This window comes from Achroia grisella, unplaced genomic scaffold (assembly GCF_030625045.1).
Source record: "Achroia grisella isolate CSIRO2021 unplaced genomic scaffold, CSIRO_AGI_Agris_v1 utg515, whole genome shotgun sequence".
NCBI classification, from domain to species: domain Eukaryota; kingdom Metazoa; phylum Arthropoda; class Insecta; order Lepidoptera; family Pyralidae; genus Achroia; species Achroia grisella.
The window spans coordinates 643,488-661,395 of NW_026712908.1; the positions used below are offsets into that span (position 1 = coordinate 643,488).

The 17,908-nt window shown below is 31.4% G+C and overlaps 2 protein-coding genes across 2 annotated transcripts in view; one reads left to right on the plus strand and one right to left on the minus strand.

The window, feature by feature from the left end:
- Positions 1 to 1,225: 1,225 nt before the first annotated feature.
- LOC131847066 (large ribosomal subunit protein uL29m) lies at positions 1,226 to 2,117 on the minus strand. Its single transcript, XM_059196515.1, has one exon. The coding sequence runs from the start codon at positions 2,019 to 2,021 to the stop codon at positions 1,251 to 1,253; it is 771 nt and encodes a 256-aa protein (XP_059052498.1). The 5' UTR covers positions 2,022 to 2,117; the 3' UTR covers positions 1,226 to 1,250.
- A 465-nt stretch (positions 2,118 to 2,582) lies between these two features.
- The window catches only part of LOC131847096 (bifunctional heparan sulfate N-deacetylase/N-sulfotransferase), a 128,777-nt gene continuing 113,451 nt past the window's right edge, over positions 2,583 to 17,908 (plus strand). The window contains exon 1 of the mRNA XM_059196557.1: positions 2,583 to 2,809. The gene's annotated coding sequence lies outside the window, so the exon portion shown is untranslated. The remainder of the gene's footprint in view (positions 2,810 to 17,908) is intronic.

Genomic DNA, 17,908 nt, shown 5'->3' on the forward strand with positions numbered 1-17,908 from the left:
AATGGTAATGAAAATATGTAATAAAAGTGGTAGTCAGTATAATATATATAATAACTAGTTATTCTATGGTATTATAAAAAGTAAAAGATCTCTATTCTCTAATACTTCTAAAGACTAGCTATACTTACAGGCAGGATTAAATTACAAAATTTGTTTCCTCAAGGCAATAGGTATTCAATATTTTTTTCAACTTCAACAAGGAGATATAAAATAGCATTAACAACACTCTTCAACACTTCAACAGGGAGGGACCTGGGTATTGTAATGGCCTAGTTTTCCGAGATGGTTAATCCGGTCTCTTATGCATTCAATTTTATGTCATATTCTTGCTTAATTTTGTATTAACAGCTGTGCCTGCTGTTTCACAACAAAAAAAACAAAAACAAAATCTGTTCAGTAGTTTTCACATGAAAGAGTGTCAAAAATATGTGAAAGTAGGTAAACATGGATGATGTTTACAAACTTTCACATTTTATAAAAATGTGTATAATAGCAGATAAGAAAATATAATATAGTTCAACTAGTCATGAAAGAAATTTGTTATTTATTCTTTTCTAGTCTTCAAATATGTAATATTCAGAAGACAGATTTTGTTAGTATTAAAGAGGGATAATAATACCTATGTATATTGTTTTTATATATTTTTATTATTACACTGGTAATTTAAAATAACATTTTATCATCTTATTAAAATATCTGACAAGACTACTAAAAAGGGTATTTATTTGCTATCAAAAAAGCCAACACATACTAAGAGATCATAACTAATATTTTTTATGATTGAATAATGTGTGCTGTACATGCTGGCGGGAACACTAGTTCATAGTTTCTAATTGGTAAAAATGGCAAAACAAGTGATAGTCATACAAATATGTTAAATATATAGGCTTAGAGAATGGTTACTCTATCAACCTGATACTTGCCACCACACCATTGGCTTGGGCTTCTTTATCTCTCTCATACACACACATTATAAAATTAGTGGTATAGATTTTATAAAATAACTATCACTGAGTATGGGTAATCTTCACTAAGTGATGAATGACTGAGTAGTTATTTGTATTTTTTATGTACTTTAAAATTAGTGAAATGTGTCAGGTTTGCATTGGATACAATTATAACAATTACTTAATTATTACTTTTCTACTTTGACAGACATCTTATTCTTGTATGTGTTGAGTATTTATTTTTAAGTGTAGGGAGTTTAAAATGAAACATTGACTAATTTCATTAATTACTACTCAAATTTATTAATATTTTGGAAAATAATGGCCCCGAGCCTTTTTTGTCCGCATAGCTTTTTCTATATCTACATTAGGATATTCAGCTTTTAATTTCTCTAAATCCATATCAGGGAACCTCTTAAGGAGTTGTTGAACATGATTGTAGTCTCTGTTTCGGGCCTTCCTAGTTTCATTATGCAACTTCTCTTTATATAGTCTGTAAAATTTCTTTACTGCTAAACTGTTTATTAAACCATGTTCCAAATATGGTCTCACCCATTTCTTATTCATAAACTTTGGTATTATATATTCTGATTTCTCATAATTTTCTTTCAAACCAAATCTATTTACTACCTGTTCTACTGGTCGTTCTCCAGTTTCTCCTGTTTCTAGTGTATAGTATGCAATATTACGTTCTCTTACAACAGTTTCAATGTTCTTCATCGATTCTTGAACTTTATCAATCCTTTCTGGATTTGGAAATAACCTTACTTTTTCTTTGCATTCATGTTCCATGGTGTAAAGCATATTTCGCTCCTTTAACAGCACATACCATAGTTTATGCAAGTCTGTATTTGACTTTATACGTAATTCATCCAGTTTCCATGCTCTTCCTACTTTTATATTGGTTTCATTCCAATTTTTTTTGTCATCGAAAAATTCCATTAGATCGTGTGATACATTGCTGGTATGTAAAGTTCTATTGAACGATACATTTAATTTTGTAGCTGTAAGCTGGGAACGAAAACATGTTGTGGCAACATATTTAAATAAATTATTTCGAAACACAATATTCATAGCTATATCACGAAAGACAGTAAAAATTAGATATATATGAAAAGACAAATTGAAATAAAATCTGTAAGTTAATATCAAACCCACAGATAAACCACAAAAATAAAAACACTAACGTAAAATCTGTGCTATGGTTGTCAAAATGACACTAAGTGATGTACATAAACTATATAAGAATGCTGCGTCGCAGTGTTGTAGGTATATAGAATAATTTTAAATTTTAGTATGATTTTAAACCACAAACAATTATATGATATAACTATTAAATCCTGCAAGAGAATAAATAAAAAAATATATTTCATTCTCAATAACAAGAAGTAAAAAAAGCATCTCGCTTTATTTATTCAATTTACTGTGTGAAAGGATCGTAATTCCTTACAGTGAGATCACATCTGAGGATACTTTTCTCAATTTATACTACTACAAAAAAGAACTAAGTAAAGATTGAACTTAGGTTAGGTAACTACCTTTTTTTGCATTTTCTGATGTTATGGTCTATTAATTTTAGTTGTCACTGTCAAAATAAGCGCTGTCAGTGATGTCATTTCTACTATCTATATTTTTTTATTGTGTGGTGTTGTGGTTGAATAGTGGAAATATTACTTATTTGAATAATATTTACTGCATTTGAAATTGTTGAACTTTAAATTGTGGTGTAGTGATAAAGTTTCTAAATGTAGTTGGACACTTTAAATGTGTACTAATTGAGTTATTCATATCAATAACATTGGATGGATTGCGTGCGTTTGTGCTTTGTAACCTTTTCGGCCCATCTGTCATCGAGTGTCTTGGTATGAACAAAATCTTATTATAAAATGACCTTAAATTTATGGCTTTACATACACATTTTAGTATATCTTTATTTATTTTACCTATTAGATAACTTTGCTTTGTTTTAAGTTATGCATTGCATTTACGTAGACACTTATGTTTAGTTGTTTTTGTTGAAGTGGAAATTGTTTACAACTACTGTGACCAGTACTGAACCTTATTTATTTATAATTATTTTAATGAATACTTAATTATTCTTTAAAGTCAACACAATTCGAATTCATTTTGATTTAAAAACGATATTATCTATTAAAAAAATAAAATTTAATACTTTAATTTAATTTAATATGTACTTCTTTTAAACCTCTTGATGTGTATGGTTTATAAAATTAAATAAAACGCGATTTGATAAAATTATAAGTACTTCACTTGGAATTAATTTCCTCCTCTTAGTATTTTAAAAACAGATTTATATGTAAACTATCTATTTTTTTTAGAAATGAATATGTAGCAACTACGTCATGTATAGCAATTCAATTTGTACATTTCTTCAAATGCTATGTTTTAGACTCTGTAACTTGAAATAAATAAGAAAACATGAACAATGCATTTCCGTTTTTGCCATTCATTATATTCTTTTAATTTGTTTTATGTTTCTGCTTAGGGCCAGCTTTGAGACTATATAAATATAATATAAAAAATAGCTGTCAATTTATAATATTTTTTTAAAAGGTCCAATTATTCTGAAAGTTTATATTAATTTAAATTTTTAAGTTTGTAGCTTGGCGCTGGCGGACTGAATTGTAGGTTTTATTTAACTGTTATATTATATTTTTCTAATGGTGAAAAGTATTCCAAAAGTAAATAATAAAAATTGAAAATATAATTAACATACTTCATTGGTACATTTGACAACCAAGTCATGGCCTGTCAGTCTTTGTAATCTGCATTCCTCTGTTCTAGCCCATAGAATTAATAAATATACTTTTGTACTGGTTGAATTTTACATCATATTTGTTTTTCGAAGATTTTTTATTAGTGTCACATTAATGTTATTGTAACATTAAAAGGGGGTTCATGATATGTAGCATATTATAAAGGAATGCTAATATTGAAAAGGCAAAAAATATATAAAAAATACCTTCACTACTATTATCCCAGATAGGGTATTCTGGGGTCTTATCAACTGTTGATGTAGTGGCAAACTCAACACTTAATTTGTCCATATTTTGCTTGAAATATTTGCTTGCAATATGGCTACTGGACTACTATTTCCCTAATTATTGTAGACTATAATTTATATTTATTAATATTTATGGACTAAATGGGAGATTGCTAATCTCCCAATTTATTAAGAACAAGAACAGAATTCATCGTATGTAACATCCTTATATGACATATCATGCATTCAGTTAAGACAGAGTTAGATCAAGAAAATGCTCATTTAAGTATCTTTTCTTATTTTTTCTTTCCAATTTTATATTATTAACAAAATGATTTATTAACATACTTAAAATATTCAACAGTATTCATTGGAATATTTTAATGAATTTTTATTTAGCTATATTTATAGTATTTAGTTCTGGAAATAAATTTAAATATGAACATCTAATACCTACTTATAAACATTATGTTACCAAGTTATTAATGTTAAGACCAAACATCAGAAAATCATTAACAAAAGCAATTATTTAAATTGAACTGTATATTAAATTCTATATTATTATTACTTTACTTAAATTATTATATTGAAACGATTTCACGTAAGTAATGAGATATTTATGGCGCCATTTCGTAGCACTTATTCCTCTCGCCTTTATTTCCCTTCACCCGCCACCAGTAACTATAAAGCTTCCTTATATGCCTTCCTTACGTAATAATGTAATTAAATAAGGTAATTTAGTAAGGGGAGCGTCACCCATAGTGTTGGTTCTCATAATTATTGTTACTTGCATCAAGTTGCGCGCTCGTTACGTCGCGTCCCGCGCCCGCCAAACAACGTAATATCTCAATTGCTAACTCCTCACACAACGACGCCCTAAACATTTTACTTTATAGCACGCTTATGACGTCAGACCACAAACTGGAGCGCTTTTTGAATTTCTACCTTGCTGTTTTATAGTAACAGTCTTATTTGCAAATTACTGTCTTCAATGTTAACCTAATTTGGAGTTCAAAGATTTTGTAAGAAAATGAATTTTTGGTAGGAAACTGAGTTCTTTAATTCGTTTTAATTTAATTTTAAGTCTTAATCTCTTTGCGGTAGAATCTATTTTTACAGAGCTAACAGTACATTTTTATGAAATATTTTTGTAATCTTCAGCTAATTGACGTATTCTTGTAATATGATTCTCGTATTTCTATAATGCTCGTGCTAAACTGCTCTATCATGTACTACATTGCAATCCCGGGTGACATTCGTTCATTTTCTATCGTGATGACAATAATTATATTTTTTATGTATATATATTATATTATACATAGGTATAATTTTAATCTGTTTACTGATTTTCTTGGAACATAAAACTGTGAAGGAACTGTTGGTACTAGGTATATAAACACTGTTATTAAGGTATTTAGGTAACAGCGTTTATATACCTAGTCTAGCACCTACTAACTTTTGAGAAATAAAATTAACTTTAAAAGGTGTTATTTTTATACGCATAAAATAGACTTAATATCGGCTACAAAATAATATCAGGATTCGCGCTGACGTAGTTTTTTAATGTAGTCTGTATACAAACTAAATTTTCAACTAGCTTTAAATAGTAGGTATTTCTTATGTAAATTGGTTTATTTTCTTTTAAGCCCACTATAACATCGTTAGTAAATTTATATCCACGAATATTATCGCCATCCATTATGTAATAAAACAACCAAGCACAATTTATAATTTCAAAATTTCATTATATAACAATTTTTGAGCAATAATTCTTAGTAAGCGTAGACAAAATATTTACATCCTGTACCTGCTTCTAATAAGAAACATCCTACACGATTTCAAACAATGCAACCTGTAGTTACTGTAGGTATATATTTTCCGTATTATCTATACATATAAATAAAATTAGAGTGTTTGTTTGTAATATTGAAATAACAGTTTTTTATTTCATGCATATAAATATTACTGTACATTCACCAAAATAACGTTTTTTACCATTTTTGTCTGTCTGTTTGTTCCGGCTAATCTCTGAAATGGCTGTACCGGACTTGTTTTGACGGGGTTTTTATTGGCAGATAGCTGATGTAATAAGGAGTAACTTAGGCTACTTTTATTTTAGAAAAATAAAGTTAAATTCTACGCGGACTAAGGCGCGTGTACAGCTAGTAATCTAATAAGAAACATTATTCAAACACTGTAACGTATAGTTAGTGTAGTATGTTCCGTGGTACTAGTAATACAACTGAAACATAGTAATTAAATTAAGTAAATTCAAACATAAGCAACTTCTATATTTCTTCCATTCATATTTCTTTTAACCATATTTCTTTTAACCCATTCGAAAAGTCGAACTTTGTTTATACGTCAGCTTGTGATCGATGATACTAATAATCTTGATTAGCATTAATCTAGCCTAATATTATAAAGAGGTTAATGAAAAATGTATCGAAAAACGGAAATTGTATTTCAATTTGTATTGTATCCGTCACAAAGTCGCGCTTGCAAAGTTCAACTGGAATTATAATAAAAAGTAACAGGGAAGGTACTTCTGTCATATCGGCTTCCACTAGAGATCTAGAATTCCCTAGAGACTTGTGCTTAATTCCTCTCGAATTCACCACGATGGGTTAACTGGACTGATTTCATCCCCATTCTATCATCTTTCACGTTTCGCCCTTATATATCGCATAGGAGGGAGCACCATTCAATAGAAATCCATTAAAGAAAATAAAAGTAACTCATGTAACTTATGATTACTTAGTCAAATCGGAAAATTTGTTTTAAGAACTAAATCGTGATATCATCGGACACGTCAGAAATTAATTACGAATTCGGGCCGCATTGTACATCTATTCATTTTATTAACACTCATATCCATAATTTATTATTCGGGCGTAAGCTTCAAATTAACGTCACGTTTCTTGAGTGAGTTGGCTGAGTGCTTACTCTGGATCCCTGTATAGCATCGTTGATTAAATCAGGCACCGTCGCATTGTTTCGGCAGGGAGCACATTATCTCGCGTGCTTGTCAGTCACACTCGACCCTGTTGTTATAATGGACGTTTTGGCAGGCCTTGCCAGTGAACCCGGAGCGCAACGGTCATAGGATTGTTTTGTACCCAGTTATCAATAAATATCAAATCTGACACATTATATAGGTTAAGATGATTTCTGTTTATAATTTAATAGATCAGAGTGATATATAATTTTCAACAGCAGTTTCTATTTCTGTTGGAATTTAATCCCGTACCTATATTTAGAGAATATGTATAAAGTTCGTAATTTCTGATTATGCAAATACGATGAGATAAGGATGAATTTCAATCATATATTTTTTTAAATAATGTACCTAGACGTATGTAGATATCAATATTGATAAAACAAATGAACTCCATTTTTGTGACTCTGCTGCATTCACGTTTTCATTTAAACAATGAACATCAAAAATTATTTATACTACCGGCAGATTTTAAATTTTGCAAGGTTGAAATCTTCAATGAATACAGAAACGAATATTTAATAACATGAAATCTCGAGAACACCATCGGACAAAGTATACAGAATTATAGCTGTGGTTTAATTATTTTCTTATCACACTTCTAAAGCCATCTAAATAGGTTACCTAGATATTCGACATATTGACGAGTTGATTATATCGGACAGCGCTTTGTTACTGGGGGCGCGCTTTATCTGTCCGACACGGCTGTCGTCCACCATCGACTATTCCGTAAACAGTTAATGCCCCTTTTATCAGCCCTTTCGCTATTAATATTTTGTATGTAAGATATTTTAATAAGAAAAAAAATCATAACATACCGATACTACATTTAACAAAGTATTAAAATGAGCTTAACTTGAAGTTACATACTATCGTCATCATCCTTAAATTTTATTATTACCAAATAATTGTTAAAATATGTAATTTACATTTAACAATGTGAACATTAACGAATGAATTGCGGATTTCCAGAAAAAATTTGCCACGCACAACCACAATGTGTAATCACCTTCCAGCAATGATTTTTCCGAACCGATACGATATTGAAATCTTCAAGGTTCCTTCCTTCTCACAACGCCGGCATCGCAGTTGCAATTCCCTGGTGTGCGGGTGCTCATAAACGGGGGTAATCACTTACAGGACTTAAGCAGTTTACTTTGCAATCTGTGCTTTGGTTAAAGAATGAACTAAGACACGAGTGAGATGAAATTACAGAATAACAGGCATATCATATCTTAGTTCTCCAGAAGGGCAACGCATGAAGTTCACGAGTTTCACATGAGAACTTGATATCCCTGGTGCTGTTTATGTATATCGGCGATGGCTACCGCTTACCATTAGATGGGCCAACAGCTTACTTGTCATCCAATTGTATAAAAAAGTGTATAGAAAATATATTGTTAAACAGCGTAGTTTCCTGTTTATCAACACGGGTTGTTGACTTGTGTACCTATACAAAAGTGATGCTAATAGAGTGAACGTGTTCGAAATTTTTAGTAGAGTTGTGTGCATATATAAAAAATGTTAATACATTTGTTAGGTAACAAAACATGTATAAACATAAATTTCTGTACTACAGCCTGTTCTATTCTATTTATTTAATAGTTATTTTAAAATTATGAAATATCTGTTTTAATCTTGTAAGTATTGACTAAACCAATGCGTTACGAAAATGTAAATTACAGAAAAATCCTGGAAATAAAACTTAAAGAAGAAAACCATTTATTTAAACGTATTCTGTGAATCTTGAGTGGCGTTTTTCAAAAGGCCAAAGATCAAAGCTATTGAAGGGAATAAATAAAAAGGAGATACCTATTTCGGTGTTTGTTAAGGAGCTACTTTACATTTGGCAATTTCAATTTTGGGAATCCAATTCCTTCTGTAAATATAATCTTATAATTTTTGGATAGATTAAACAGCAGACCATAAAAAAATGTGTTATAGCTACAGACTCAGGGATTAGATACGTTACGGCGCATTTCGAAATAACGACATTGTGCGTAATCAAAAAATTGTATAATATCAACAAATTTTCACGTGACAGCAGAATGACTATATTCACCTTGGTCGCGGTTAGTGCTTTGTTGCTGCGATCCAAATATTAATTTTCTATACATTTTATTTTTCTATACATTTGTGACTTCTCTCTTATTAAATAAAATTATCCGCAGTAATAAGTAATCTCGAGAATGACTAGGAAACAAAAGTATCATTTTATCTTTGTTATCACCATTTATGACCAAATACCACTAAGATTTTTTGCTGTAACGGTCTAATAGGCGACGATTTTCTGCAAAACAGCCATCAACCCAATTGAGATACACGTTCTTTTAAGATATCTTGTTTTTTAATTTGTGTGTTGTATCTTATGTTACTAACGTTATGGGTGCATTAAAAATACTGCAATTGAAAAGTGAAGTGGTGCTGGAATAATTTAAAATATTAATTATAGCATTATTTAGGATCAGGATAACTTTTTAGTATAATATAAATGTGAAATCTGTACAGATAAAAGGCATGTATTTATGATCTCATTGTTGTTGTAATTGTTCATTGAGCGCTTTATTCTGGAGAGGTCACGCGTTATCTAAAACAGCTGTCTACAATGGACTTGTTTGTATCTATGCCGTGTAATATTGTTTGTAATTTTAAATATTGAGTGTGTTGGCGTTGGTGGCGGTAGACGGTTTATTTTCCAGCTCAATTGCGGAGTTATCAGGGGTGTATTGTTGCGTTGATTAGATCAGAAGAGCTTTGTTCCGGGGAGAATGGCTGACTTCATGCCTGCTATCGTCTGTCCGCCGCACGTGAGCTGTTCATGAGTTTGCGGCTGCACACCTACATGCTTGTTTAGTTTTCTCTCTACGACCGCAATGTACGTTAACGTCTAGAAGCAACATTATTTTGGTACAGTCGGACAGCATTAACAATGCTTGTATATTTAGGTAGCTTCGTTCACACGACGTCATTTATTTATATCTGGTTTTCGTTGTGTATATTTTTTTTATTGAAGCTAATTAACTTGAATTTAAGCGTCTCTTAATTTAACATAAGTTTAAAAATATTTTACAGCGTTCACAGATAAGTGTCCATGTATTTTAAATGTAAATATTAATGAACTAGTTCTACCAAGCTTATGGTAAAGCATCTAAGTGATTTACTTTTGGAAACTCTGTAGGCATTTTATGAAAAATGTTCTAAAAAATGGAGGGTATAACTGAAAGGCGCTAACAATACGCTAATGGCTTATGTTTGCGATGACTGTCCCTCCCAGCAGGCTCTATTATCACGGGTCGGCCCCTGTGCGCTGAATTGGCTAAATGTTTTGTGCCTCTGAAAAGATTCAAGATGACGGTGAAATTGTTGAGAAAATTGATCACTTCCACTTGAACAACTTGGGCTTGTTATTGCAGAAGGCGTTTTAGATTTGTTTATCTTGCTAAGTTGAAATACCTAACACATTCAATCTTGAAATTAGATAAAGATTGGATTGGATTTTCGAATTCATTGAACTTCTCTGAATTATTGCTGAGATGTTTCAAGTACTTTCGGCTTATTGATCTTCCAACAATGTATCTACTAAAGATTAGGAATAACTTTGCAAAATTCCATAACTTTAAATATATTATTCAACAAATGTAATTACTTATAAATTATATTATTAATTACTAGCTGTTACCCGCGACTCCGCGTGAAATTTAAGTACACAACATTTCTAAAATAAAAATAAATTAAATCACGCCGATTTTTACGGGACATTCACTAGCGGATAACTTATGTTATAAACATTAATTTTATCATTTCAGTTTTCTGGTAAAACGGAACGCAGTTGTAGGCTGACAGAAATGAGTGACTGATTTTGGGGAATATATATTTAATGATTTAACTGTAGTACTAAGTAGTCCTCTGTTAGATCTGGATTCGTAATAATGTTAGGTTTATTCCAAGTATTAACTTTAGGAATGGTTTAAACCACGACCATTTAGACCACGTTTCGTCCGAGTTTTATTAGAATTTTTGTAATAAGATCGTAAGTAGTTATCTGCTAGTAAAAGTCCCGTCAAAATCGGTACAGCCGTTTCAGAGATTAGCAAGAACGAATAGACAGATAGACAAAATAGTAAATTCAATTAAGTCTTCACTAAATGCATATGTATAAGTAGGTATATACAGTACTTACATAAACAAAAATAAAAAACAAGAGCTATTAAATTGAATTTACAAAAAGATTTATATAGACGCCGTACCACATATATCCAAAACTATCCCCCTCCCAGAGTCGAGTGAAAAAGTAGGTGAATAATATTGAATCTTAATGTTCAAAGTTTGCAATTTACCGTTTCCTTATGCGTTACAAGTAATTTCCTTAAGAATATTCACTTGTATCTGGAAAAATTTAAACTTTGTCAATAAAAACCACATTCTGTTGCATACCAAAAAAAATATGAGTTTAATATTTACTTATTCATTTGTTTAAGAATTGGCTTCAACATTCTTACTTATACATAAAATTCTTCTAGGACATTGGCAATATGTACAATGAAGGTATGCCGCAAATTTTGGAATTTGTGATGGATTGTGCGCGATATCGTGGAGGCACTGTAAGCGATGTGTGTGCACACGTCATGGGGGTGTGTCGATCAATCACCGCCTCGGATGGACGTACGACAGGCCATTAGGCGTTGGACTCAGGTGCCAGCTGGCGTACACGTCACGCTGCTATACCGTGCTGCCTTCCGTCTGCGGCTTTGGCCAAATCCTGTCACAATAACATAACCAATTGACCGCAAAATTCACATACGTCAACATCGTCATTCGTAACTACAAAACTGGGTTTATTGTACTAGTTGCCTACCAGCTTATTCTTCTTTTAACTGTCCGCTACCTATCGCTCTGCATGGGTGTAAACACAAATTAAAAAAGTGAAATCAAGTCTTCTCTTTGCAGTATGACCATGTCATTAAATAAAAGGACAAATCTTAGATCATTGTTTTTATAAAGAATTTTTATAACACAAATTTTAATATTTCTATTTTTTTAAAAAATCTTTCATACTTACGTTGTCGTTGCAATTACAAGCACGACAAAAAGTAGAAATATCCAAATAGTTGCAACGCATAAGTGATGCGCTTGATATACTTCAGCGGTTGACTTTTATTTATGTGCATAGCTTATAAGATTGTCTATCTCTGTCCATCGGCAGGTGTGCACCTACATCTATACCTATCTATTTTATATCTTTCCTTAACAAAAGACATATGTATTATACCTAAGTAGCACAAATTGCAATTGTTTGCGACAGGTTCTATCTTTTAACTATGTCCATGTCGTAGGCAAGCTAGACAGCATATGGAATGAATTGCGCTTCTTGTCGCTTATAACGTGGGTAATAACTACGTTGCACGTCTTTCTTGCCAGGACTGTGAAGAAAAATGGTATGGCGAAGAGTATGAAATTTTAAAATTGCTTTTGAAATTCATCCCTTACGTAACCCATATGAACTAATATAAAACGTATTTATATATAAATTTATCAGGAATATAGGAGAATTTTGTCATATTATATTTTAGAGTTGTATAAGTAAATGGTGGATATGGTATAATTTTGAAGTCCGTTAAAGATTCGTACGAATAATCATATTCCATGAAAGGATAAAGAATTTAGAAAATCGTATTATTATAGACTGTTGAGTAGTATTAGGTATAATCTAAAAATATGTTACCGTAATTCTGGATGTAGGTACATAATCAATTTCATTTTAGTAATCTGTCTAACTTATCCGAAATAGTTTCTTGACTATTTGTTTAAGTAATTCAGAACTTGAGCTTTAATACTACTTTACAAGTAAGTTTACGGCACACTGAGAAAACTATCAGATTAATTGCAAGTATAAATCTCTATTTGTACTATTACACTAACTTATGAAAGTGGCCGGAATCCCTGAAGCTCTATCAAAAACCACGTTCTTTACTTCACGACCAAAGCGTCACAGATCATAAAATTTGTAATCGGTTGCATCGAACATTACATTTCAATGCAACATTGGCAAACGCATTAACGGAAGATCTCAACATCGTCGACACGTATCCAGGGCACGTGGCTTCCGGACGATAATAGACTGCGTCCATTAATTAGACCAACATGTTTCATTGTAATGGACATCGGTGACGTACTCGACACACACGGCGGGCTATACATATAGACATATAGATTAGAAAAGGAAGTAGAGTACGATTCAGTGATTATATTTATACATAGCGCCAACGGCTACTCTTGTACAACTGAAATAATAATGTTAATAGGTTTTATCATGTTTTTGGTACATCCGTATTATAATTTAATTAATGTGCTGATAATTGTAATGTAATCTAATTAAATTTTGAAAACGAAAGTATTTTGGTGATAAATATAGTAGTAGACTTAGGTCTATTTAGTCAAGAGTGATTAAAAGAGAGACTTTGACTATTCAAAGGTGATGTAAGTAGACCTAAGTAGAAATTGATTAAATGTAAAAGGTACAAGTACCACGCTACAATGATTTTGAATATCTTATATCATCATCATCATCGTTGTTCTGTCACTAGTAAGATCGACCAACAATTGCGATAATAGTAAATACAGTTAGAAATGTAGCCTACCACTACGTCTCTGTAAAAACAAATTTGTACCCGCCCAAAGCTAGACCGGGTCCCTGCCTAATAACATATAATTGATGACCGCAGCACGACGTCCGAGGCACTTTTTGCTTAGTCTAAACATTGCGAACCCATTTTAAGTACCTTTTTGCTATATACCCGCTGAAGCGCATGTACTTACGTACTTCATACTGTTTTACGACGACGAAATGTCCCGACCCACCAATTTAGAGACATAACCCAATACTTTTCGGATTGCGGAAGTAATTCGAAGTAGGCAATAGACCTACATTTCATCCTGACGTTGTCAATTACTATTGAGGGTCCCCTCATACGCAATGACATTTAAATATTTCTGAACAGAGGAATATAATGTACTTCAACATCAGCGGTAACGACTTTTCTGTGCCATGCTAAGTCATTTTTAATTAACTACAAAAAGATTATTCGTTAATTTGTAATGGTTTTTAGTTGTGTATGAATCTTTTGAGCTCATATTTATCTGGACTGTATAAAGATGAGAATTTTGTTACAGCAAATATGTGTTTTCTTATTTAGTACAAGATATTTACTTTTGCCTAAACTTTCGAAATCAATATATTCTTATATCGTTATCAGTTGTTATTATATTGCCACCATCCAGATTTCTGACAAGTTTTTTTTGTTAAATTACTTTGTTTAAATACATCTAATAGGATGATACGTAGAGGAAGCTGAGTCATATTCTAATGACTCTGATGATTAAATGTTTATAAAAGTTACGTACCGTTTTAATTTTTGAAATTATTTTTTATTTAGTTTTAACATAACATTCTGAATGCTTTTCTTATAATTAGTTCATTCTGTCTGATATGAAAGTTGAAAAGCCTGTTTTGACAGCTAACTCATCTTCAATTTTGTACTTTTTTTTGTTAAGATTTATGGTATCTAGAACGGAGGGCTTATCACAATAATGATATAAGCGTCATCCATCCTCGTCCGCGAGTGGCTTACTTGCTTTGCTATGTTCGGATAGAGCTATTCACCTTTCACATGTAGGCCATTAGTAGAAAGATAAGCTCGATATTGTAGCAGGTACCTCCGCCCTCCTCTCCTTCCTCGTTTCAGATAAGCCCGAGCATTAAATATGTGCCTCCCGTGGTTTGCGGTTGGCTGCAGGATTGTAATAAACATCTATATAATATGCCTGCTTATTCTTGTTAGTTATAATTATTGAGAGTAAATTATGGCTACCTTCTAAAAAAATGTCACGTTCTATTTAGTTTATACAGCTATTTTTTATTATTGTTAGTACCTGTGCCCGCTGTTTCATCCGCATTAAATTAGTAGCCTATGTGTTATTCAGATGTATAACCTATATAGGTATATACTATAAAGTTTGATCAAAATCGGTTAAATAGTTTTTACGTGAAAGAGTGACAAACATTTATCCATCCATTATTTAAATTATTAACCGGGTCTTAACATGAATAATTTTATGGCAAATAAAGGTATTTACCTATCTCGACGTTTTGACTGGGTTGCACTAGCCGTGGTCAAATATATATATATATATATAGGTAACTATTTATCGATCCATACTCACAAACTTTTGCAATTGTAATAATTATATCCTGTTTTATGTATAATTTCATTATCATTACACAGTATATAACAAAGTCTATATATGCTTAAATCTTCAAAACTACGCAACGGATTTTGAAGCGGTTTTTTTAAATAGATAGAGTTATTCAAGAGGAAGGTATATATATAAATAACATAATGAGATACTATTTTGCTTCTTATGTGCTCAATAAATGCTCGTTTTAGGTTATTGTGTATAATTTTAAAACTATCGTAACAATCAGTATAATATAGGTTAATTGTAATAACAAAAACACCTTAGTACTTTTACATGTTCCCTCGGGAAAAGCAACGCATTTGTTTAGCACCACCGCTTTTATTGTCCATTAGGTAATGCTTGTTTGCTATTACAATTATAAAACAAAACTAGTCTTGTTTTTCAAGTTAAAACTAACAATTTACATTATAATCATTACCTATTTCATTTAGTAAAACTATTACGAGACGTACTTGGTAAAAGGAAAAAGTCGTATTACAAATTTAAAACCTTTCAGTTCCTTTCTATCTTTTATGTAAATAATTTATAATTCGAGAGTAAAGGCCATAAAAATATAAATACAATATTCTAAGAAGTGTTAAATGACAGATGAGAAAAGGATTATTCAATTCATTTGTTCATGGCATGATATGGCTCTATAGGAAGTCGGTGAGTCATGGCCATTTGATTTCTTAATATTTATAACAATATTATTACGAATAAACAAAACAAACGATATTATTATATTATACAATAGATAGCGGTTGGAAATAGGCGAGCACAGTGTAAGGGACATGTAAGTATTGTTCGCAGCCTAGACGTCGGAAGAGCTTTGTTCTAGCAGGGCAGGGCGTTACTTTATCTTATTACACGTGTCGCTGGCGGTCTAACGAAGCTGCCCGCCACAATTGTTCCACCTTCGGAATTAATGTGTCGCGTTATAATAGTCGGTGTTCCTAAACCCGGTCCCGAGTTGCAAGTCGTATACGTCGTTATACGTTGAGTATAATGTCCAAAAAATACTGTGTCCCGGAAATCCAAAGCTAGGGCACTAGAGGTATCTCTGTATTGTAACATGTTTCTATGATCCGAGAAAAAATTTTTTTTTGGAATCAAAGTGACGCTTTCCTATGTTACAATCTCAAGAATTTGACATAATAATAATATATTTTTCTGTTAATTGTTTCTTTTCTTACTTAAAAATTAACTGTTTTTCTACTTTTATGTGCTTTATGAAATTTAAAAAAAACATGAATATCAGCCTTGTATTCTACTCGCACGTCATTGTGATACTCGTAAGCTAAAATGAAAGAAATAGAAATGACAATGTATACTATAATATTGAAAAACATTAACTCAATCTATAAAATAGATTGTATCAGATCGAAATGATTCTAAAACCTGGCCGGCATTTTATCTCCTAACTTGAGATTAATACAATTTTACCCTGGATCACGTTCCAATTGTTGTCTCTTGAAATCAAATTTTCCTGATATCATCTTTATAATTTCTCCTTTGTGTTAATTTAATTGAGCTAAATCCAACCAACCAAGTGTTCGAAACTGTTATCACAAATACTATACTACGGCAATATTTTAAATATGTAAATTGTGAGTATAGGATATATAAATGTATAGAACGAGGAAAACAGTGAAATGTAGATAGACAATTAAATTAATAACAAATACATTACATAATTATTACAAAATTAAATATAAGTAACATCGAGAACTCTATATAATAAAAATAAAATTATGCGGTGAGAAAACTACATAACATTCGTTTTTTTTTAAATTTTAATTAGATAATGATTCTTACAACAAAGGCATAGAACAGAAAATGTAAGTTTTAGAATTTGTTTTGTTGAAATTAAAACTTCACAGTATATTAATCCATATTATTAACCCATATTTATATGGAATATAATATGAAAAAATATATCCCCAAAGGGATTAAAATGTTATTATTTTAAGTCATCAAGGTATTCCATAGGAGTTGAGGGATCTTGACAGTAGCTGATGTAAATAATAATTAAGATAAACACTTTTTGAATTATTTTTAACGTACATACGAAGTAGCGGTTCAATTACTTATGAATAACTATGAACAGTACTCTACTCATGGTGTCAATGTCAAATTAACTAATAAGTTTAAGGATTAATATACTCTTGTACTTAATAAAAATGTAAGAAACCTGTAATCTTATAAGTTGCTTCTAACACTAATGTCTTTACATTGTTTTACGCCTACGCTTGATTTATTGCAAAAGTTTTTATTTAACCGTTGTTATTTTCAAAAGTTTGATCCCTCACGGCAATAACTACATCTAAGTTTTATTTGAGTTGTGTGACGTGCGCCAGAGGGGTTACAAACGCAGATTGCGATATCCATATCTACTTTCCAATCATAACTATGACTATATTCAATATACAGCATTAATGGTAATGAGTATTTGAAACCGAAACTCACTGAAAAGAACCAATGAATTTAAGTTATCATTTGTTTTTTGCTATTTTGAATATTATACAATCAGGGAGAAAGGGATTGTTAGTATTGAGAACTAATTACTCCATTAGCAATGTACCAAGACAGTTTGACCTTCACGCGGTCCGCCCTGGAAACTATCGTGATAAATTCCTAGTGAATTTTTCACGATGGGCCAACTAACCTGAATGATTATCGAATAATACTCCACTGATCCATCGTAAACTATTAGCGTAGGCG